Here is a 24,410-nt window from a genome sequence, read left to right as displayed (position 1 = left end):
TTTACAGATGATCTCAGAAATGGTAAACCACACCAGGATCTTTGCCAAAAAATCCCCAAATTGAGTCACAAAGAGTCATACACTCCTGGAAAAGGAATAAACATCAAATCTCCATTTTACCAACCTTAGAAAAGTCAAGTGATTTGTCTAAGGTCAGAGATTCTTCTTATGATTTGCCCTGACCATAACTTCAGTTCTTTTTCCATTACACAATGCTACATTATAATTACATAGCAAATTCAGTTTTCAACTGTGTTGGCTAATTCTTAGCAGTACTAATTGGTTTTGAGTGGATTTTGGGAATGATCCATTCCATTCCTTTGCAATACTCTTGTAAATTTAAGTTATTGAAAAACCAGCTCTAGGATGAGAAGTTAAATGCCTAGATGTCAAATATCAAATTGCCTTAATTGAAAAGTTATAAAAACTGCCTACATTTGAAAAAAAAACAGAAAGTTCCAAAAAATAGGATTACTATCAAAAAGGAAATAGGAGGCAAAAAGTGTTTATTAAGCATCCTTTCTGGGTCAGACACTGCACTTAACACCTCATACATAAATGTTATCTCATTTGATCCTCAAAACAGTCCTGAAGGCAGGTGCTCTTATTATTATCCTCATTTTACAGTTATAGAAATTAAGGTAAAAAGAGGCTATGTGATTTGCCCCAAGGTCACACAACTATAAGTATCTGAAGTCAGATTTGAACCTATTTTTCCCTTACTCCAAGCTCAATGCAACAGCTATGATAAACAGTCAGGCTTTATTAATGTTAGTTACTTATTTTAGCTTTATTAATGGTTAGTTGCTTATTTTTAGCTTTATTAATGGTTAGTTGCTTATTTTATCTTTATTAATGGTTAGTTGCTTATTTTAAGTTTGTGATCTATCACAAAACTTGGACAAAATTTTAAGTTCCATACTTTGAAAGACAAGCTCATTAACTATAATATTTTAAATATATCTTAGAGGGGGAGTAGGTGGTAAGCATAGTCCTGCTGTAGCATAGTCATACTCAACCCAGTAGAGGAGGCCTAGGCTAGTTCCCAGACTTGGGAATATTTATTTTTCAGTATCATTCCCAATAATAAATATTCTGTTCCAGGTATTTCCTGGAGTCATAAAAAGGCTTATAGCTAGGGCAGGTGAACAAGAACATACTGTACTGGGAAAGGGGCTGATCAAAGTATCAAAGGCAATGGAACTGGACAGTGCCCTGGTTGTCCACATAGATTTGCCCTGAGAATGACTTGAGCTAAAGTTCCATGATGATAGGAAGGAGGACAAGGATGCCACCTGAAACATATCTTTGAGGCTTTCAGGAAATGATGCAATATTGCTAATGTACTAGAGATATAATCATTTTAATTATAAAACTCCCTGTCCTTTCTTCTGCTACATTTGCAAGATTCCCTCTTTGTGAAGGATTTGAATACTGCTATCTTTGGTTACAGGTGGAATTAGCTAGAAAGAATATGGGGTCATTACTGTGGAAGGAAAGGGAAAGGCTAGAAAGCTCTTGATAGGAGAGGAGTGAATGGAAAATTAAGTATTTTTTAAATGCTATGCCAATTGGATGCATTATATTGCACTGACACTTAATGAAAGGTACTAGAAAGGCAAACAAATAGAGCATAAAAGGAAGACAGGAATATTAGTTTACATACTTCTTCAGGTACAGACAGAGAAAAGAAGAAAGTGTGGCCTCTTTTCAAAGTGAATAGGAGATAGGAATTTTTGACCTGCTACAGAATGGCATCCCTCTGAGGTAAGTCAAACTAAAAAGCAAGTCAGCTGCCTGTTCTTATATGTACAGAACGGATATCAAAACAAGGTCAAATCAGCTATACCTTGTGACCTAGGAATCATTTTCAAAGCACTTAAGCACATAAGTACATTAATAAATAAATAATTGAGGACCTATAACACTTTGCAAATTTGTCTACGATGATCTTTGGATTTTTTAACATAAAACATTAGACAAATTTCTGTGAGAAATTGAAACATGTTGAATGAATATAATTCTCTAAATGCAAGCTTGCATTTAAAATGCCTTTTTCCAATGAGAACAATAGTAAAATCTGGTTGAAATTAGCAGTACCACATATTATTAGAAATTATAGTTGGTAAATACTTTGATGTTCCCAAATTTGATGCAGATGTTACTGAGTTTGACTTTTTCACTAGACTTGCAAATTTAAGGAATATTTAAATTCACTTGAGCCATAAGACACAAAGTAGAAAAGAAACTTGAATCTTATATATCTATTTCCCACAGGGTCTAGCACATAGTAGGTTAAATAAATACTTTCTAAATGAAGGAATCAATCAATGAGTAAAAGAAATTTGGCAGAAGTGACTGTAGCCAGAAGAAAACATCTGTAGAATGAGGGAGGAAAAATTTCTGTCTTTCTGATGGGAGAAGCATATTTTCATTTTGTAAAGAAGTAACAATACAAGTAAAAAGGATGAAACTCTTGTCTGACCTAACTTTTCATGTGGTTGTTAATGTCTCTTAATATTATGGATTACACTTCAGGAGACCATATCAACATAAAGAGCAACCTAATCACTTCATAGTAAATATATGGGAATACAATGGAGCATAATGAAAAGAGGGATTAGGTTTGTAGTCAGAGGGATTAGGTTTGTAGTCAGATGTCCAGTCTCAAATGCTGATTGGGTTCATATTGCTTGTAGGACCCTGAGCAAATCACTACACTTCTTTGGACTCCATTACCTCATCTGTGAAATGAGGGGTTGGTAATGATGACCCACCCAGGACTCTCACAACTCCAAATCTTGAGAATATTGTCCACTGACCATCCATAGGCATTTCCTCTATGTTGATGAGGACAAATCAAGCATCTAATTTAAATCCACAAGGATAATAACTTAGTAGGCAATAGGGAAGGAAAAGGGGAGGCTTTGAAAAACTAAAAGCACTTTTAAATTATATGTACACACATTGTATTTATATTTAATTTGTATTTTTCTCCACACTTAAAAATAACATTTTTACCATCAAAATTGAGAAGGATGGGGTAGATTATATGAGGAAATTGTTGCCAGATACTGTGAAAACTGGAGACCACCATAACTGCTCAGCTAGTAGCCAAGAGTATGATTCAAGAGCAACAGTCTCTCTCAGTAGAAAAATCTCTGAAAAAATGATAGTAGTTGAAGAGGTCTGACCAGTCATCACTGCCTCCATTGCCTTATATATCATGTCTACTTAACATAAATTTGTTGAATTGAATTGAACTGAATCAAGTTACTTTTTATATTCCCACAGCACTTGGAATAGTACACAGTAGACTCTGAGACAATGTGTCACATGGATGATCATTCACCCTTTTGTTTACTTTTGGCAGAAATGGCTCATTAAAAATCTTAATGCTTTGTCATCATCTCTTACCAACAATTAAAAGGTGTGGCATTACTGCTACTGACAACTGGCAAACATCAGGAAGCAAATTATATTGAGAAAAAAATTAAATTGAATTCTCAATTGGGAAATACAAGTTGGGTGGTGGATGAGGAAGAGAAATCTGTGATTATATCATTTGTGTATCTGTATGTGTAAAATAAGCAGGTATATCTTCATATGTATGTTTGCTTTTTCTCCAAATATATCATATAAATGTATACATACACAAATACATATATATTCCTATAAAAGGATAAGTAGGTCTTACCTTTATTTTACAAATAAATTGAAGAAATAATTCCTAAAGTACCTCTTTTTTCAAAATTCAAACTAAGATTACACTCTCAGATCATATAATAATAATACTCTTATTGAATAGGTATATAATTAGGGTATTAAAAATTGTCTTCATTATCACCTCCCCAAATATTTCTCAAGGGCAAATGAACCAGCATTGGTTATTCATTATACTAATTTTAATAACTGGTATCCTACAATGAAGTCTTATTAGGATGATTCTCTGGCAGAAAGGTGATTGATTTTTCAAAGTAAAAGTCTGAGGGGTTCACAAATTGACAGGCCTGATTAAGTTAGGAGGCTAAGGCTCAGCCTTGCCCTGTTCAGGGAGGCTCATTGCCAGAGATCTAGCCACCAGGAGAGGAGTTGCTTCATTCACATCAAGTCAAAAAGATCATCTACTAAGGTAGAACCAGAGAGGTTTTGATCAGTGGAAGACTGAATTCCATGAATGAGAGTGTTGTGACTTATGCAGTTCACTGACAACAAATTTGATCAAGAAAACATACATAAATGACATGAAAATGAAGAGTCTAGTCCATTGCCCTTTTTGTTTTTGTGTTTTTGCATGTGTGTATGTATATGAATACATGCATACCTAGATAATTAGATAGATAATTAGATTAGATAGATAGCTGATAGACAGACAGACAGACAGACAGATAGAAAGATAGATAGATAGATAGATAATTTAACATGCTTTCCTCAATATAAGGAACACACAATGAGGATATTTCTACTAATGCAAATTGGCAACTTCCCTCCAACTTGGAGTCTTAGAGAGTTACCCAAGATTAAAAATATGGTTCATTTTAATGTAATCTTTGGCTCATATTTGCCAATGTTGATAGCAATAGGCACATTCCTTATGGGTTCATATTTACAGTAAATATAAAGATAGAATTTCTTGCCAATTTTAAACAACTTGCCTTTCTCTCACAGAATTACCTCCATTCTTTAAAATAAACATATGGCATATAACATCCTTTTGGTAGTATTCTGAAAAATACAATGGTACTACAAATTGTAAATGCTACTACATGCTAATATATATATTCTCTTTCTCTCTCTCCTCCTCATAGGCACATATTTGTAAACAAATGTGTGTACATACATACATATATAAAAATACGTATATACAAACCAAATACTTGTATAGGAAAAAAATTATACTCACATTAAACCCTTCACATTCAGAGACATTTAGTTCATGCAAATTTTTACACTGATCTAAATAAAACATAAAAAATAGGTTGTTATAAGATTTATTGCACATATTTAAACTTATTTTTTCAAGAGTATGAATAAGGGTAAGATTCAAGGAAATGTTGTACATTCTTTAGAAAACAAGAAAGGAAATTTTGGCAAACAAATCATTCTAAGTATATGCCTGCTTTTCCAAGGAAGTGGTTCTTCTTGGTCTAAGATTATAACATGCAGACAAGCTTATAATTTTATGAAGATAAAAAGGGGAAATGGAAAGAAAGAAATTATTCATTTCAGAATAAAAGCAAACATCACAGTATTGAACCTTTAAAACATTTCAATAAAAACTAACTCCTATATTTTCACAACACACATTGGAAATTGACACAAAACACTGCATTTACCACAAAAGAACGGTTTATTTAAGTTACTCAAGAGCAAATTACAAATCATTATTTTAAAAAAACTTCAGGCAAAATCTTCAGACATTATTATTCAAGAAATATTTAGAAATGCCTATTATGGGCAAGGCAGGGTGGACAGCAAAGTTTAGTGGGGAGGAAGGACAATTTAAAGAAGTATAGGACATGATTCCTATCTGCCCAGAAAGGTAAAATATGCTTATTTTCAAAGAAAAAATCTTTAAACATATTACATTTTATAAAAATGTCATATGAGTGGCAGAGATAATCATTTCCACAGACATTAAGGGAAAATAAAATCAATTCCATCTAAGGCCACCAAGGAAAACATCATAAAGGAGTTGAAGCTTAAACTAAGCTTAAAAGAATGAGCAGGATTTTGATGCGGGGTGAGCAGGTATGCTCAATGGAGCAACAAGTTGAGGTAGACCAGCACAAGGCAGAAATATACTTCTGCTACTCAAACTCATAGGCAGCAGGTCAGCTGCTCATGCCTCAATAAGAAAAATAATGTTATTAATTATAAATGCATAAAAACACAAAGAGGCATAACAAAGAAGACAAAGGGCTGGACTTAGGTTCATATCCTATCTCTGATACATGCTAACTGCAATAGTCAGGGCAAGTATCTTAAATCATATGTGCCTCAGGCAACTTCCTAAGGTTTGCCTAATTCTAGTTGTACTTCCATTCATTGATGGAAGGAGTTCCCACACCAGAAGTTCCTTTCATTGATGAAATAACATGTCTTTCATGCATTTACTTAATTATAATTCTATCCTTTCTTTCTATAATTTCTTCCACTGTAAAAACAGTAAACTACCTTCTTAATTAATGATACAAACCAGAAATATGTTAAAAAACAAAAACTAGTAAGAGTCCTTTGAGAGAAATATTGTTCTTGGAAGTCATCAGTAGCACATCGTAAGGAAAATATAGATTCCAAAAGCAATACATATTAACTGAATTTGGGTGAAAAATATTTTTACAGGTTTGAGCAATATTCTGAATAGTGAGACTGTCCTTTCAATTTTAAAATTACATTTCAAAGACACTGTCTTTATCAATCAGTATTTATTAGTGTCTGGTATTATAAGATACCTAGGTTCTTTGCTATAAGCTAGGGTTACAAATAAATTAAATAAAATAATCCTTTATTTGCAAGAAACGTATACAGTAATAAAGGAAACAGTTAGAAAATGCAAAAGTATATACATAAAATGTAGACATAGCTATGATTCATACTGCATAAATTTCAAGGAGAATTGATGCAAATGAATACAAAGTAGTTTTAGAGAAAAGGATCTAGCCATTGGAGATATCAGAAAGGTTTCACAGAGAAGGTGAATCGAGCTGAATCTTGAAAAGAGGATTGTCATGCCATAGAAACGAAGAGGGAACATGGTGGACACATGGTATAACAGCAAATAAATCAGAAATCGAATGTATGTGTGAGGAACAGAAAGACAGCAAATGGGAGGAGTAATGTCCAAATGCCTTTGGCCACAAAGAAAAGAATAGACTGAAATGGGGAGGTTCTTGAGGCAGGAAGACCAATTAGGAGGCTGCTACAATAACACTGGAGAGAGATGAAAAAGGCCAGAATTAATGTCATATGTGTGAGTAGAGAGGAGTGAAAAGCAAGAGACAGTGTACAGGTGAGAGAGAGGGAGGACTCAAGAATAATGCCAAGGTTCCAAACCTGGGAAATTGGAAGAATGGCGGGAACTTTGAAGTAAAGAAGTTTGAAAAAGGAATGGGTTTGAGGGAAAATATTAGAAATGTTAAGTTTGTGATGTCTCCAGGATAACCAGTGTGAAGTGTCTAGTAGGCAATTAGTGATGATACAGGATTAAAGCTTAGGGGAGAGACCAGATACATAGATCTGGTTGTCATTACCACAGAGATGATCATTAAACCTATTGGAACTGATGAGGTCACCAAGAGAGTCAGGGAAGAGAGAGAGGAGTTGGGTGTATAAGAGAGAGACTTACAAATTTAAAAACAAGATCTAGAAGATGAACTGCCAAAAGACAGATATCCTGCTTAGATAATTGGCAATTTCCACTGATAATACTTTTTCTTTTCACTGAATTTTAAAAGTTGTAACTAATTATTATAGTTAATTCATCATTTTCAAAAAACATAATAGTCTCAATCACATCTCAGCCCATGTAAACTCAAAAGATTCTTGTCCCAGCTCCTACTTACACTATCAAGTCAGTTCCCTCAGAAGAAACCTGCATCTCCCTTTCAAGGTCCTACAAATGCAGGGTCTCTAACAGTATCAACTTGAACCTCATATTCCAGTGTGTTGTCCCTAATGTCAACCCCCAGTTAGCACCCCAATGTCATTTAACCAATTAACATACATTTCCGCAACCTAGGAGTATACCCTCACCTATGCCACACCTTGATCCCCAGATTCCAATTTAAAGTGGTTGCTACAAGGTATTTGCTATAAGGCATGGTCTATGTATGAACTGTTGAAGCTCCCTCCCTCTTGGCTACTCTTAAATCAATGCTAGGTCTCACAAGTTGCTAGAGATTTCAGCTCTTATTACCTAAAGCTTTTCACAAAATCTAGGATAGACTCTACCTCCTAAGCATTTGGGGTCCCAACATTTTGAACTCTCAGGGCTCAATAGGTTATAGCTGTCACTTGTATATTTTCACATAAAATCCTAAGAGGGAAGTCCTAAAGCTTCTCCCCATCCAGAGGCTGTCTAGCTCTCTCATTAGAATTCAGAAAATGGCAGGAAACTTACTTTAGTTCTGACTCAGTAGTCAATCTTCACCATGTGGATGGTGAACACACCTGAGACCAGTTATCAAAATATTTGCATATACTCTAAAGTCTATATCAGCTATGCCTACTGTGCATTCTCATAAGAGCTGGCCTCCTTGGTCAATCCTCCCTGTTACACAAAAATCATACTTACTACTGATAAAAAACAGTGATATCATAGCAGTTTACATTTGTCAAGATCTGGGTCTCAGTGGTACCTGGCTTGGAATCTTGATTCTTGGAAAGTAGGCCACATTTCACTTTTTCATCATAAGTAGAGGATGTTAGTAAATAAGCATTCATTAAAAATTCTTACTATGGGCCAGGTTGTATGCTAAGGGCTAAGAAGGTTGGAAAACAAAGGAAAAACAGTTCTATAACTCACAGGCATTCACAGTCTTGTTAGGGAGACAAGATGTTAACAAACAAGTTATGTATAAGAGATATGCTGGGGATTGGAAAAGCCCTTCTCCTTATGGTGGTTGGATTGAGGTGAGTCTTGAAAAAAGCCAGGAAAATGAAATAATCAAACAACAAGCATTTGTTGAATACTAAGAACTGAAGATTCAAAACAAAAATGAAGTAGTCCTTGCCCACAAAAGCAGCTTACATTTTAGTGAGGAGGAAAGAGATTCTAGGTGTGGAGTAGAGCCTAAGCAAAGGAATGGAGATGAAAGACAGAAAGCTATGCAAGACCAGGTCAGTTATACCACAGAGGTTTTTTTTAAGGAAAAAAACCTATTTAATAAGGCTCTAAAGGAAAGCTGAAGTCCTATTTAATCAAAGTCCTACAGAGCACAGGGCACCTATCAAAAAGATTATTCACAATCAAGAATAAGTTCCTTCATAGGAAAGACAAAGGACAACTGTCTGAAACATATTTTTCAGGTATAAATTTAACAATTGCTAAATGGTAAACAGAGGACTTTCTGTTTTATCCTAGAGATAACAGGGAGCCACAGAAGCTTACTGATTTGAGAATGGATCAGATAGGACATTGTTTTATCACTGCAGGCAAGAGGTGATGATGACCTGAACAAAGGCAATGGTCATGAGATTAGAGAAGAGACAGATGAGAAGTGCACATAAAATTAATAAGATTCAGCATTTGAGTAGATATATGGGGTGAGGGAGAAACAGAAATGAAGATAACCTTGAGACTGAAAAATTGGGTGTCTAGGAAAAATGAGTGCTACCCTCAAAAAAAGAGGAAAGTAGAAAAGAAGGATGGGTTTAAAAAGGAAGGAGAATTAATTCTGTTTTGAATACATTAAAGTAGAGATGCCCAGTGGACATCTAATTTGAACTATTCATTTAGTAATGAAAGATGAAATAGGAGAAAGACTAGTTAAATATGGTAATCAGGAATTTATCTGCATAAAAATAAAATCTGAACAACTAACATATAAATATGAAATGGAAATAAAGCATCAATATTATCTACATACCAGCACTGTTATGAGGACAATGCTTTGTATACTATAAATTACTAAATATATGTTTATAATTATTATTAAACTCTTTTGATTGGTGGCTGAGAGATAAGAAAGTAGATAATTTCACTTATTTGAACGCTTAAAATATTAGTAACTCAGGTCTGGTTGAGGGACTGTGGTGACTATTCTGGGTACAAAGTTCACAAACATCAATGTATGGACTTCATAACATTGTCTTTATTCAATGACCTTTTTTGCTTCCTTATTGCTTCCTTCTGACACCCAGAAAAATGAGGTTATGCTTTCTTTGGAGAGATACTTTTGATTTGTTCCTTCAGAAGACAAAATCTACTGTAAATTCAAGTCACCCTTTTAGAGTAGATCCTACAGAACACAAAAGATCAAATTATCAAAAAGATAATTCACAATCAAGAATAATTTCCTTCAGAGGGAAGACAAAGGACAACTGTCTGAAACATTTTCTCAGGCATAAAATATGAATAAGGTCACTATTTCAAAATATTTTTCCTAAGGGCACCTATTGCTCACAATTCTAAATGAATTTAAAAACTACCATAACAGTCAGATAATGGAAATGTTCTGATTGGTATCTGCATTAGTATGAACAATTATTTCTGTATTCTACTTTTGAGGCAAAGGATATCCCTTTATTTTAACCTGGAGCTCTTTTCCTTCCAAATAGCTTCAAACTCAGAAGCCTTTTATCCTCTCCCCCAAAAATATTGTTCTTACTTTGCTACCAACAATTTTCTGATAGAGAATTGATAACTAAGAGATTAATTGATGGTATAATCCATTTCACAAATATTTGCATATTTTAGTGCCAAAGTTTAATTTTAGTTTAATTTTGTTTAATTTAGGGTGACCTTAGGGATATCTCCCACTTTTCCATTGGGTCCCAAAACAAGTCATCTCAGGTTCAAACTGCTCTGTGGGGGTCTCCAGTTATTCAAAACTATAGTTCACAAGCCCCTATTGATATGTGTGCTTTTACTAGTCAGTCAGAGGGTGCAGTTAGTTCAAGTTAAAGTTATTTAATGAAATAGATTAGTAAGAATACTGCAACCTGAAGCTTGAATACTTTAACCATATAATGAGAAGACAGGACTCACTTGAAAAAACCTTGAGGGTGAGAAAGATAGAAGACAAAAGGAAAAGAGGAGGTTAGATTTTGCCTTGAAAAAAAAACAACAATTATAAACTTTAAGAAATAGTGGAGGATAAGAGATCTAATGTGTTTGTGAGGTCACAAAGTCAGACACAACTGAACAACATAGTTAAGAAAACCAATAATGAAATATTTCCCCATTAGCCTCAAGTACATATATAGACTACACATGAGGAGGCAAACATATTCTTTATGAACAGGTGACCAAAATATATATAGTACAGGGAAAATACAGTGGAGCATAATAAAGTGATCACTTATGCCCAAGGTATACATGAAGCGGACAATTAGGACACTGCAGGGCTGCTAATATCTTTCAATGAAAGCATCAAGTCAGACTGGCTAGACTTGTTCCCTGTTGGCAACACAAAATGTACAGTATCCCAGTATATAGTCTCTACTAAGCATGAAGACATGGCATGTTATCTCTGCCAGGCATGAATTTTTGTTGGTTTAAAGTAGGCACTTCTTGATGGTGTCTCACTGGTCCTAGAATTGGTGCCAGGCATGGTTCTACTTGACAAAAGATTGTGAACGTTCTCTTCACTTCAAGCTTCTAGAATTGGAAAGTACCTTCTAGAGGTATTTCTTTTCTATAGAGAAGTGAGATCTGCCCTTTTTTTGGCTATAATCCCAGGGTCTTCTACTAAAGTTCTTTTTAAAAAAGATGGAGGATTAAGACACCCCATCTTCAGACTAAGGATAAAATCCTGAACTACTCTTACCCCTTTAAAAAAATCTGTTCTCAGAGGCTGTAATTGGCATTTTCACCAGAAAACGAGATTCTTTACTACTAGCACCAAGCTCTATAGGAAACATAATAGCTCCAGCTAATTTGTGCTTTAAGTTTATTTTTTAACTATGAGTTGGTAAAGTCTTTAGTAAGGGCAGAAACTCTGGCAGAAGCTGTAACCAGACAGGGTTAGAAACCCCTTATGATAATTTTTTGCTTAATTATTTGACCACCAAAGTGCCAAGTCATCATCAGTTTAGAAATTGTCTCTCCAACAAAATGCCAAACTACCTTTTAGCATTTTCTTAGTTCATTATACCTATTCTGATTTTTCTTTCCTTTCTTTTCAAATCTGACTTCATGCTTTACAAATTTAATTTGACACTGTCTTCTACTTTCAAATCCTTCACGCTCTTGTTCTATCACTCATTCCATGCCAAACCGAAGCACTGGATAATTCCTCCCAACTGCTTCCTTTGCTTGTCAAGGAGCTGGAAGAAGTTACTTAAAAATGTGTTCCAGGAAAACCATAAATTTATGTTATCTAAGCTCAACTGTGTCTTCATTGCAATTTCTAGAACTCTCCAGGCAGTTTCCTAACTCACTCCCTACCAAATCCTATTTCAAACCTTATCTTCTCTTTTTTTTTTTAATCTCCCACACGTCTCCTCCCAATCTGTTTAGTGGAAGACCTGACATTTAACTTTTCAGGGAAAATGAGGTCATTCACTGTAAGATTCCCCAATCCTCCCTTCTCTTCATCTCAAAACTTCTTAAATCATCCCCCATCATATCAGGATGGATTAAATGATTGATTCCTCTTCAAGGATAATTTAGAGGGAAAATGATATTTATTAAACATTTTCTTGAATATGATAATTATAGTTATAGAATAATTAGTGAAGTAAAATAATTCAGAGAAGTCTCAGTTCAGGTAAAAAGTGGAAAATGCATTGTATCAACACTCAGAAGTAGTCAGGTTAACAAGTTTTCATGAAATTCGGGCTATGTATTTAATGCAGAGCATACAAATGATGAAGAAGATAGAGTTACAAATAATGTACTATGACATTACAGAAAATAAGAAATGAGAAAAATGAACAAGGAGGAAAAAAATAGGAGTGGTCAGCTATGGGAGAAAATGTACTAGATTTAGAATCATCAGACTTGGGTTCATATCCTGCTTGTGCCACTGAATACTTAAGTGATACGAGTAAGTCATATGACTTCACCGGGCCTCAGTTTCCCCATCTGTAAAAGGATGGAATTAGAGTAGACAATCTCTAAGATCCTTTTTGGTTCTGAATCCATGATTCTATGATCCTTCCATTATGAACCTCTTTTTGGAAAAAAATTATCATTATTTGTGCTGTTATAAATGTGATGACTAAATTACACTGTATTTAAATATCCTTTTCATATACAGAAACCTGAAGAGGTCTTTATGATTTCTAATCATCTTCTTCTTTTCCAACCCAGGAATTCCACATATTCCAGCTGTATCTCATCGTTTCTGAACTGCATTAGTTAATATTACACAAACTCAGATTTCAAAGGAATCCTTTCACAGTTTCATCTATCACACAGAGTAATTGAGGCCAGCTGGATGTCAGGATGCAAGTGGTTGCCATTATAATATTTCTCTTCTTTTGTAAAACAGCTGAATTTAGGAAGACAAGTTTGGGGAGCTCAAGAAGCAAAGCTCACAATGGAAGGGCAGGAAACAGCAGGAGGGCCTCCAGCACGGTGAAGCGGTATGCCCCAGGTCTTCCATGTGAAGTGTATACTTACCTCCACGAAAAATACTTAGATTGTCAAGAAAGAAAACTAGTTTATACTCTGCCTGGTTGGCCCGAGGATTTATTACATATGCTGCTAGCAAGAAACAGAATCCGTGTATTGAAGAATAATATGTTTTCCAAGTTTAAAAAGTTAAAAAGCTTGGATTTACAACAGAACGACATATCCAAAATCGAGAGTGAGGCTTTCTTTGGCTTAAACAGACTCACCACCCTCCTACTTCAGCACAACCAGCTCAAGGTCCTGACAGAAGAGGTGTTCATTTACACACCTCTCCTAAGCTATCTGCGTCTCTATGACAATCCTTGGCGCTGTACTTGCGAGATGGAGACGTTGATAACAATGTTGCAAATCCCAAGGAACAAGAATTTGGCAAACTTTGCCAAGTGTGAAAGCCCACGAGAACTGAAAAACCAAAAGTTGAAGGAGATAAAATCTGAATATTTATGTAATGAAAATGAAAAAGAGCAACTGGGCCCCAAGACTCAAGTATCAGGGAGACCTGCAGTTGTCAAGCCCGAGGCTGACTCCTCTCTTTGCCACATTTATGTGTTTCCCATACAAACACTAGATTGCAAACGAAAAGGTTTGTTCTCAGGGGTTTTTTCTTTTTTATTAATATGAGCTGTTAAAAGTGCTTCTTTGTATTTTATATTTTCTCTTGGTACTTTCTGATTTTATTTTCTTCATCTTCTTTCATGGCTCTGATACATTCTGATCACATCTGGTTGTGAGCAATGCTTGAACTGGAGACAGAGCCAGGGAACAGAAATGTTCTAATTCCTTCCAAGATTCTCCTGCCTTTGAAAGAGTGCATGGTCCCTTCTCTCCCCTGTTCTTTCCATAATCCCCTCCCTTTCTCAATTGCTGTTTATCTATATTTTCTCCACTCAAAACCAGAAGGGGATGTGTTGGGAAAGAAGAAACAACATCAGAGAGGGAATCATTCCAGTTTTTTTTTTTCTTTCTTTGTCTCTTAATTCAACCTCTTGGCATATAAACCTCTGGCATTTCCAGATATGATTTAAGTATGGAAACAAAAAAGATAATGAAACTAGGGTCCCCCTACCCTGCCTTATTCCCATTAAAGTGAAAGATTAGTGTACAATAAAAAGTGAACTTAAAGAAAAAAATCTGCAGAATAGAGCAGATATAATTCTGCTAAAACAGATGTGATTATATCTTTTCAATTACTTTTATCTCAGTTATAACCAATATAAAATAAATATAAAGTCATAATTACTACAAAATATATATTTTATGTTATATTATATAGAAAATATATAATATATAAATATAAATAATATAATTATATAAAATAAATACTATAAAAATATAAGTTAGCTGGCCTGTGTTATAATTATTCCTATATTATACCCTATATTCCTATATTATAATATATAGTATAGCTAAAGAGCATAAAAACTGCTTTTAAATTGCAATTCAAATTCAAAGATTTTTAGTGATATAAATATAAATAAGAACAAAGACCAGGATATTGCCTACTTCTTGAATATTATTTCTTACTACCAAAAAAACCATAATATTTATGAAAGTGTGAGCAGAGATTTGAGTAAACTTGAAAGTATCATATAAATGTGAGTTAGTGTTATTGTTCTTGCTATTATGTATAATGCTATACAAATTATAGTTGTCTCTGGATGTATCCTGCGCAGGATTTTCATTTTCATTATTGATTGAGACATTGAAATAATGATACAGACACAGGAGTGTGTTAACATAAGAGGAATGCGGTTTAATTGAAAGAGCCCTAGACCTTGAGTCATGAAAGTCTGGGTTCAAATCATGTGCTCTGACAGTAGGAAAATGACATAACTCATCCGGGCCTCTAGTATCACCTTTCTAAAACCTAACTAACAATGATCAGTAAAAAGAGGCCATGTAGTTCAGTGGAACAGGAAGTAGTTCGGCAGTGAGAGACTTTGGATTCCAATCTTTCCCCTGTACAATGTGATCTGGGGCACAGATCAGAACTCCTCACTTTGTTCACTGTAAAATGAGGTGGATCAGCTGAATGCGCCCTATTACAATTTTCAGCTCCAGATCTAGAATCCCACAATATTGCTTTGTTGGTCTCAGGATGTACAGATGAGTTATTACTGGGTAGGATGCTTCTAGAATGTGAAGTGTACATTTCCCAAAGGTAATTCAGGACTCTTGGATGATCTGGGAGTCTTCTAGGTAGTACATAGATTATGCCCCCATCTGGATCACATGGGACGCAGAACAGGAGTCTGGTTCATGATCAACAGTCCCAAAAGAAAAAGCATTGAAAGAGAACAACAGTGGATAGCCAAAGAACTTAACTCAAAAAACAACAGAATAGGCAGGAAGGAACCAAGTAAGGGAGTGTAGCCTGTCAAGGAGACAAGTTTCATTGTTCTTGACTATAGTACCATCTTTTAAGCTGGAGGAAAGTACTGACCCCACCCTGCCTTTCTTACCATTCTGATTAATACAGTATGGCTGTTTGCCTCCTTATAGCTAAGACACATCATTCATCCTGTTATTATTCTCCAAACCCCAAAGATTTAGTCTGATGCAATATTCATTATGGAAAACTTCTATGGGCAAGGGGACCTATATTTTATCATCAGGCTCTTAATCTTCCCAATCAAGCAATGATTGGAATTTAATCACACTACCTCAGAAAGTCTAGTATTTCCCTCACCAAGAATTCTTTATACAAAGTGAGTGAGGGAATAAGAATTTGATGGGTAAAAATCTGGTTTAAGGTAGATTTAAAAACTGATATATCTCTCTTATCAGTGTGCCATTTTCCTCACTACCTAACTGCATGATCTTTAAATTACTGCACTCTTGGAAGGCACATCAGTGCATTAGCCAACTAGGTCAACTACCTAATTTTCAAAGCCTTTCCAGGGATTTGATATTGATTGATTCCCAGTTGTATGAGGCTTTTGTCCCTTATAAGATTTTATGCATGTCTGTTTAAGTTGTCTACATCTCCTTAGATAGAATCATCAGGGAACACAGGGTAGAGTAATAATACAAGTGGGAAACCACAGCCCATGTGTAAAAGAAGTATTTTGGGTATATGAGTCAACTGTGCTCTTATGGCAGAATTCTGCCATGGGAAGCTGTGCGAACAAGTTTTTGATAATATAAAAAATAAAAATTATATTATTCCAGATTTAATACTCCCATCAGACTGAAGGTTATAAGCAACAGAAAGATAAATTTTTTCTTAAAGGATGGTGAATAGTGAAGTTTGGATAAACATGAACTAAGGATTCTTTTAAGTGAATGGTGTTAGGAAATCATAGCATCTGAAAAAAAATCTCTTGAGACCCAGGCAACTAGCCTTAGAAGTAGTGAAAAGTCCAAAGGAGGAAATAGAATGACCTATCCTGAATGAATAAAGGAATGAAGGAATGAATGACTAGAGAAAGTCTTAAGTTTTTACTGTATAGTACACTACATATATATATATATATATATATATATATATATATAGTTAACTACTATATAGTAGTATATAGTAAAAGTACTATTTTTACTTACAGTAAAAAGTACTATTCTAATTCCTGAGTTTACAAATAGAAAAATGGACGCAGTTGCTGCTTTCAAAGAGTTCATACTCTAACTAGGACAGACAACACACCAAAGAAAGGCCAACTTGAAAGTAGATTGAAAGGGGGCTGCTAGGTGGCGCAGTGGATAGACCATTGGCCTGGGAGTCAGGAGTACCTGAGTTCAAATTTGGCTTCAGATACTTAATAATTACCTGTGTGACCTTGGGCAAGCCACTTAACTCCACTGCCTTGCAAAAACTAAAAAAAAAAAAAGTAGATGGAAAGACCTGGAAGTCCTAAACCTGAGTATCAATAGGATAGTTAGGATGTCAAAGGTCTTTAAAAAAGTATCATGTTCATGGAATAGTGACACATCCTACATAAATGAAGTCTAACATTATTGCCTCCCTAGATCAAAGGGAATAAACATAAGCTTCAGAAGTCTGTGGCTCAGGCACCCACTTTACAAAATATATGGATATCAGCTGCTGTGTGGCCAAGAAAACTCCCAAGTAATAGTTTTATAAGGTTTTTGACAGCCAGTAGCTAGGCTGTAAGAGCACAGATAGAGCATCATTATTAGGATTTTCCTGGGTGAACAGGTGGGGAAGGGTAGAGGAACAGGAATGAAGATGCACAAACTCATCAGAAATGTGGCCTCTCACCTCCATGCCCCCCCACTCTTGCTTCCAATAGAGGTATAGTACTAGAATGAACCATGGAAAGCTATGACTGTCTTCTGGTAGATGAATCACAGGAAGTATGACAAAAGTTGAATTGTTACAAAATTTTCCATCTGCAGATATCTCCTTCAGTTTGTGATTTCTCTTCCGTGCATCTGTATTTTAGTTTCTACAAAAACACCTACACAATAATTGCAATACCCTGAGATTTAGAAAATGGTAAAGACCAAAACTAAAAAAAAAATAATAAGTGATTTTGACAGTTGTTGAGTTTGTGGGTGGTTTGATACCAAAAAGTTTATATCAAAAATAGGCAATTGAGCTCCCTCTCAAGCAAAGATTTTTTTACCTTTTTTGAATGATGGATTTTTTAGATAATCTGGTAAAACCTATGACCCCCTTCTTGAAATGAAGTTTTTAAATAATTGGAAGAGATGCTCAAGTTCAATTAAAGTTTACTTGAAGCAAGTCAGCAACCATTTATTAAGCATATAAAATGTTACAGACAGATAAAAAGCAAAATAAAAACAATCCCTGCCCTCAAGGAGCAATAAATGGAAAAACAATCATATATAAAAATATGTATAAAGAAGAAATTGAAGGTAAACTCTGAGGGAAGGTACTAGCACTAAGGAAAACACATAAGGCTCCTTGCAGGAGGTAATGAAAATAAAAGATGTAATTTTTCCCTATCCAAATCTGTGTACCCCTGAAATCTATCTTTAGATCTCAAGTTAAGAACCCTCCTTGGATGATAACTCTAAACCTCTAATGGGATCTTGAGAATAATTAAATTCTTCTCCAGATGTAGTCCTTTTCAGTCAAGGTTAATTTGTGGAAGAAAGAACAATAAAGTCAGGGCACGATGAAGGATAGAATGCCTTCCAAGAAAACATTCCTGATACAATGTTGGATGTGTTGGCTTCTTATGAAGGGCTAATGATATAAAACAAGACTGAATTTGAGCTATGACTCAAAAACTGAATGAAGGACAGAGGTCACAGGTATGTAGAAAAATGCCTTTGAGTTCTTTCAGTGCCCATTTAACATGGGCAAGGCATTCAGATTGAAAAGACTAAAATGAAATAGTCTCCCACCCTCAGAGATCTTTGATTCTATTAGCAAAGACAAGGTGACTTTGGAGTGAAAGTACAAATAGCTAGGGGAAAGGCTTTGTGTGGATAATACTTAATCTGACCTCTGAAGAAAATGAAGTATGTTCTAAGAGACAGAGATGAGAACACATTTAGAGATGCAAAGAACTGGGACAAAGATACAGAATCAGGGCAAAAAGGTGAGGGGGAAAGCAACAGTTGAGCCTTGCCAGACTCAGGAACCACCACTTTTTTTTATCAACATGGAGGTCTCTCCATTTTAATATGGTCTCAAAATGTCATGAGTCCATCCATTCTCCTTCCCAACCTCTTTCATGATTTGGAATTCCCATTTCCTCTCTCCTACACATTTCTAGCTTGCTGACTGGTAGAACCAAATAAGCATGCCAGTCAGCACCCCAGGAGTACATAAAAATATTGTCTATATAGATCTCCACCAGTAATGAATAACAATAATAATAAAAATGATGATAATACAAGGATGAAAATTATATTAGCTAGTGTTTGTATATAGGACTTGAAATTTTACAAATTGAAAACCTTGCCTGTATAATCTCATTTGATTCTAGGTCCTTAAAAGATAGATTAAATACATGGGTTGAGTGGGCATGGAGAACAAAAGATGTCACTAAGGTTATACATTGGATGGTGAAAGGAAGGAAGGCAGTTCCCTTGGAAGCAATAGGGAAGTTTGAACAAGAGAAGGCTTAAAGGAAATAATATGAGTTCTATTCTGGTTATGTTGAGTTCGACTTGCCTACATGGTATCCAGTTCAAAATCTCTAGTAGGCAGGAGACAATGTGGGACTATAATAGCTTAGAAGAAAGACTAGGACTGGATATGCAGATTTAGAAATCATCTTTACAAAGATGAATTGAACCCAAGGGAGCTGATTAAATTAGAGTAAGTATGGAGAGAAAAGAGGTCTAGGATACAACTTTGGAGGACTATGACAGTTGGTAGGTATAAGATGAAGACAGACACAACAAAACTGAATGAGAAGAATTATCACTTCTATCTGTTGATAGAAAGCAGAACCAAGAAGAGGAGAGGCATGAGAACCTACCAAGGAAACATTATCAAGGAGGTGGCCAATGGTGCTCCAGTGTTGCAGAGAGATGAACAATAATAGAGAGAAAAGTCATCAGATTTGGCAGACACGAAATTATTGGCAACTTTGGCAAAAGCTTCAGTTAAGTGATAAGGTTTGAATCCAAATTACACAGAGTTTAAAAAAAGAGGTGAAAACCAAGTGTGGATAGCTTTTCGAAGAAATTTAGCTGAGAGGGAAGTGGGGGAAAAAATAGAACTATATCTGACAGCACAGTAGATTTAAAGTGAGACTTTTTCAAGGATGTAAGAGATGTGGGCACCTTCATCTTACATGATAACATCATAAGTCTTCATTGACTGTGGACAAGCCATGATGTAAAGCAAGACAAACCATCTCTATGCCCACTGAGACTACTCTTATGCAGTCTATTATGACCACCTACCTAGATAATAGGTTCCTAACTGGTGTTCCCACATTCGTGTTCTCCCCTGTTCAATTTGTTCTTTGTATTGCTCCCAGTCATCTTTCTAGCATAAAAAGTCATGCTATTTTTCAACATAAAAATCTTTAGTGACTTACTATTGCCTCCTTAATTAAATTCAAACTCCTTTATTTGATATTCAAGACCATGCATCACCTGGTCAGTCTGCTTTCCCAGACTTATTTCACATTATCCATCTTCCAGATGAACTGGGTTATTTTCTCCCCCTCCCAACATACCTTTTGTTCTCATGCCTCCACCCCTTTACTCATGCCACTTCCATGCTTAGAATATGTTACCTCTTCTTACTTTTTAAATTTCCATCAATCATTTCAAGGTCCACTCACAAGGTACTTTCTCCAAGAAGTCCTCAATGAACCTTCTAGTTGTTTTTTTTCCCTTTCCTTTCCTTGACATATATATAGCATAGGCCATCCCATGAACCATAAAATGGAGCTCCATGGGTTTACTTCTGCTATATACCTATGAAATACAGCATTAACTGCATTTAATTCTCTTCCTTTTGCTAGGTCTATCAGCTCCATGAGCTCAGGGGCAGTATCTCCACCAGCAGTTATAACAATATTCTGTATACTAATGTATGTCAATAAATGTTAAAAGCATTGTAAAAAGCCAAGTTAGGGACCAGGTCAGAATAATAACAAACTAAATATTGATCTGATAATAAACTTGGTAGGGCAAAATAGAAGTGAAATCAGAAACACAAAGCCAAAAAATAAACTAGAATAAGATTTAGACAAGTGAGAGAGAATTGAGAAAAGTTCAGGCTGCTAAGGAGGCAACAGACAATAGTTTTACTCTTAAAACATGATGATTGGGGCAGCTAGGTGGTGCAGTAGATAGAGCACTGGCCCTGGATTCAGGAGTACCTGAGTTCAAATCAGACCTCAGACACTTAATAATTACCTAGCTGTGTGGCCTTGGGCAAGCCACTTAACCCCAGTGCCTTGCAAAAACCTAAAAAAAAAAAAAAAAAAAAAAAAACCATGATGATTCACTGATTACGCTAACCTTGTATTCCCACACACAAACCACTGTTCAGTGCCGCACAACTGGTTACTTCCTCGCAGTTCAGACATGTTTTGGACTCTTGTATTAGTTTATCTGTGTTTTGATTTGGGCATGGATTAATAACTTACAATATGTTACTGAAACAAGATCACCAAAGATCTCTTAAAAGTGGCATCGGGGACAACTAGGTGGTGCAGTGGATAGAGTATTAGCCCTGGAGTCAGGAGAACCTGAGTTCAGCCTCAGACACTTAATGATTGCCTAGCTGTGTGACCTTGGGCAAATCACCTAACCCCATTGTCTTAAAATATATATTAAAAAGTGGCATCATATTTCCTGCATATTCTAATGGAATTCCTTTTCTTATGGAACAAGGGCAAGGTTCCTAGGGCCTTTCCCACTCCTAAGTGATAAACACATTGATAGGTCACAAGCACAGATAAATTCAGGTAACCTGAACTAGAACAACATTCATTTGGATAACAAGCTTCAAACTCCATTCCATTCACTTTGACCTTGGGGAATGATGCCAGTGCCATTGAAGTCATACCATATGACTAGATTAGCTATAGCACTCTATGATCAGTGTGCAATCTTATACATCATTGAGTAGGCAATCAGACTGACTTGGCAAATGCAATTCTGGAGTTCCTCTCAATTTTTTAAAGTGTTTTACATCTGACCTAACATGTTAAACTTGAATATACTTATTACTTATAAACTTCAGGTAACAGAGAATCCTAGAAAAGTTGTTAGGTAAACATCTCAATAGTCAGAATTTTATAAAGTTCTGCATTATGGCTATAAAATCAGTTTCATAGTATATATGTCTTATTAGGATTTATAATTAGGATATATACATTTTATTAGGATTCCTTTGGGGGATACCTATGTAAGAATTAGAATGTCACACTACTATCTTCCATTGTGTTAGGAGAAAAAAGTTAAAAGCCAATAACTGCAGTTATTAGGATCCTATCCCCTATGTTTTGTATTTGTTGTTGCTTCCAGAATGAGATATGGCAATGGATAGATAGAAGATCTTTTAAGATAGATAGAAGACGTTTTCTGTTAATAAAATGAAAAAAAAGGACTACTTAATGTAAAATAGAAAATGTCTATACCTGCATCACACTATTTCCAGAAACTATATAACAATGGAAGAAATTATTTCCCTGGCCTTTCTTTTTTATCCATTGATTCATTCCTTTCCCAAAGCTAGTTCTACCTTTGTCTTTTTCTTTCTTTCTTTCTTTCTTATTTCCTATTCCTTCCTTCCAAAATGCAATCATTTTCATTTCATTTGGTGAATTTGTTCTTGTCCTCAAAGACAGCCTGTATAAACAAAAATGACAGTGACAGCCATACACCAATTTTTGCATCTATGCATTACAGGAAAAATAGAAAGCTTTTAGACAAATTTGTAGATAAATATATGGTCAACATAGTCTCTAAATTCTTTCATTGTCAATATTTTTTAGAAAATTGGGTTTTCTATAATCAGCACAGTCTCAAAACTATAATCCATTACTAATTTTAGAAAGTCAGGATTGGTACATAAGAAATGGTTATTCACAATCCAAGCATATTGTAATAATTAGTAATCACAGATTTTCCAAATCCTATGGACTAGGCAGGGTCAATCATGACATTCATACTATAAACACAACCAGGTTATGAGAAAGCTAGCTCCTCTCATTCATGGATATGCAGAAGATGATCCTAGAGATAGCTGTTTTATGTCTGCTAGAATCCAAAGGAATAAATGAATGATTCAGATCTGAGTTATTCAGTAACTCCCCATTCTTTTTCATGTTTCTCCCAACATCCATGTTTTTTTTAAAAAAGTTATCAAACCCAAGCTCCTGTAAGCTCTTACCTGATTTGAAATCAATGCTCAAATGAGCTTTCTTATATGTAATCAAATTGAAATGCTGACTAGATCTGGAATTAAAAAGTCTAAATTCAGAATCTGGCTCTCATATTTATTAGCTAAGGTCATAGGTAGGTCAATTATAGCCTCTCTGAATCTGTTTCCTTTTTTTTAAAGTAGGAATATAAGGCTTGCCTTGTCTACCTCACAGGGAAAAGTACTTCTTGAGAGGAAAGTACTTTGTAAACTGTGTATTAATGTGAATTATCCTTCTCCCTGAAACATGATGATAAGTTTATTAATAGAATCCTCCAGTTATACCTTGTGACACTTTGATTTTCTTGTTTTAACTTAATTTAATTCAACAATATTTGGGAAGTTTTTGTTATCCCTCTATTTCCTCATCGTAAAATGAAGAGATTTGAGAAAATGACTTCTGATGTTGTTTCCAACTCTACTTCTATGCTTCTATATGAATATTGATAGTGCATTAGGTGCTGTGGAGGCTGCAAAGAGATATGACATAGACTCAAGAATCTTGCAATTACACCAGGGAGATAATGCATATACACAATGATTAAGCAATGATAAGAACAAGTTAGCTCATGTTTACATGTCAAAATGAGTATATGATGGTGGGGTAGAAGAGATAGGAAGAAGAAAAATTCACTGTGGGCCAGAGCAATCAGAGGTTACCTGGAAAAGAAGGGTCTGAGCAAGGTTGTGAAATAAGACTATTATTATATAAATTTGCAATTTATGTTCCTTTTGCCTTGCCCAATCCCACTTTTTCATCTTCACCTACTTTCTGTCTGAAGGCCAAAACACACATTGATATATAAATATATATATATATATATATACACATATATACATATATATATATATATATGTGTATATATGTATATATATACTAATTATTATACATATACTCATAAGGTGAGTTAGCCTTTTTTCCAGTTGTCTTGGAGTAAGGCAGATTGCTGCAGAGGGGATGCTTGATGTGCCAATTTAACCACATGAGAGTCAAAGTTTGCCATTACTACCCTAGAAAACTGTAGGAAAAAGGAATAATGGTTTTATTCATTTTATGCCAAATGACTTGGGTCTTTCAAAAGAAAGAAATGTGGAATTAGTTGTAAAGAATGTCTGTGCCATATTGCCAGGAGATTTGCCAAAAATACATGAAAGTTGGATTTTTTAAATCTACTTTTAGTTCTGTATTTACCAGCATACCCTTCCAACTTTTTGAGTAGTTATTTTACTATTAAGATGGTGGAAGCTGAAAAATCATTCAGGTAAATTATTCCCAGC

The 24,410-nt window shown here is 35.1% G+C and overlaps 2 protein-coding genes across 2 annotated transcripts in view; one reads left to right on the top strand and one right to left on the bottom strand.

Annotated features, from left to right (window-relative positions):
- FBXL13 (F-box and leucine rich repeat protein 13) overlaps positions 1–24,410 on the bottom strand; it is a 265,142-nt gene that overhangs the window by 144,152 nt on the left and 96,580 nt on the right. Inside the window, exon 6 of the mRNA XM_074195296.1 lies at positions 4,904–4,956. Coding sequence (XP_074051397.1) covers positions 4,904–4,956 — 53 coding nt within the window. The remainder of the gene's footprint in view (positions 1–4,903; positions 4,957–24,410) is intronic.
- LRRC17 (leucine rich repeat containing 17) overlaps positions 1–24,410 on the top strand; it is a 49,325-nt gene that overhangs the window by 9,869 nt on the left and 15,046 nt on the right. The window contains exon 2 of the mRNA XM_074194001.1: positions 12,980–13,886. Within this exon, the coding sequence (XP_074050102.1) occupies positions 13,115–13,886 (772 nt within the window). The 5' untranslated portion in view covers positions 12,980–13,114. The remainder of the gene's footprint in view (positions 1–12,979; positions 13,887–24,410) is intronic.

This window comes from Macrotis lagotis, chromosome 7, assembly GCF_037893015.1.
Source record: "Macrotis lagotis isolate mMagLag1 chromosome 7, bilby.v1.9.chrom.fasta, whole genome shotgun sequence".
Taxonomy (NCBI): domain Eukaryota; kingdom Metazoa; phylum Chordata; class Mammalia; order Peramelemorphia; family Peramelidae; genus Macrotis; species Macrotis lagotis.
The sequence above is the reverse complement of the archived record's forward strand: the minus strand, read 5'-3'. Positions and strand labels throughout refer to the sequence as shown.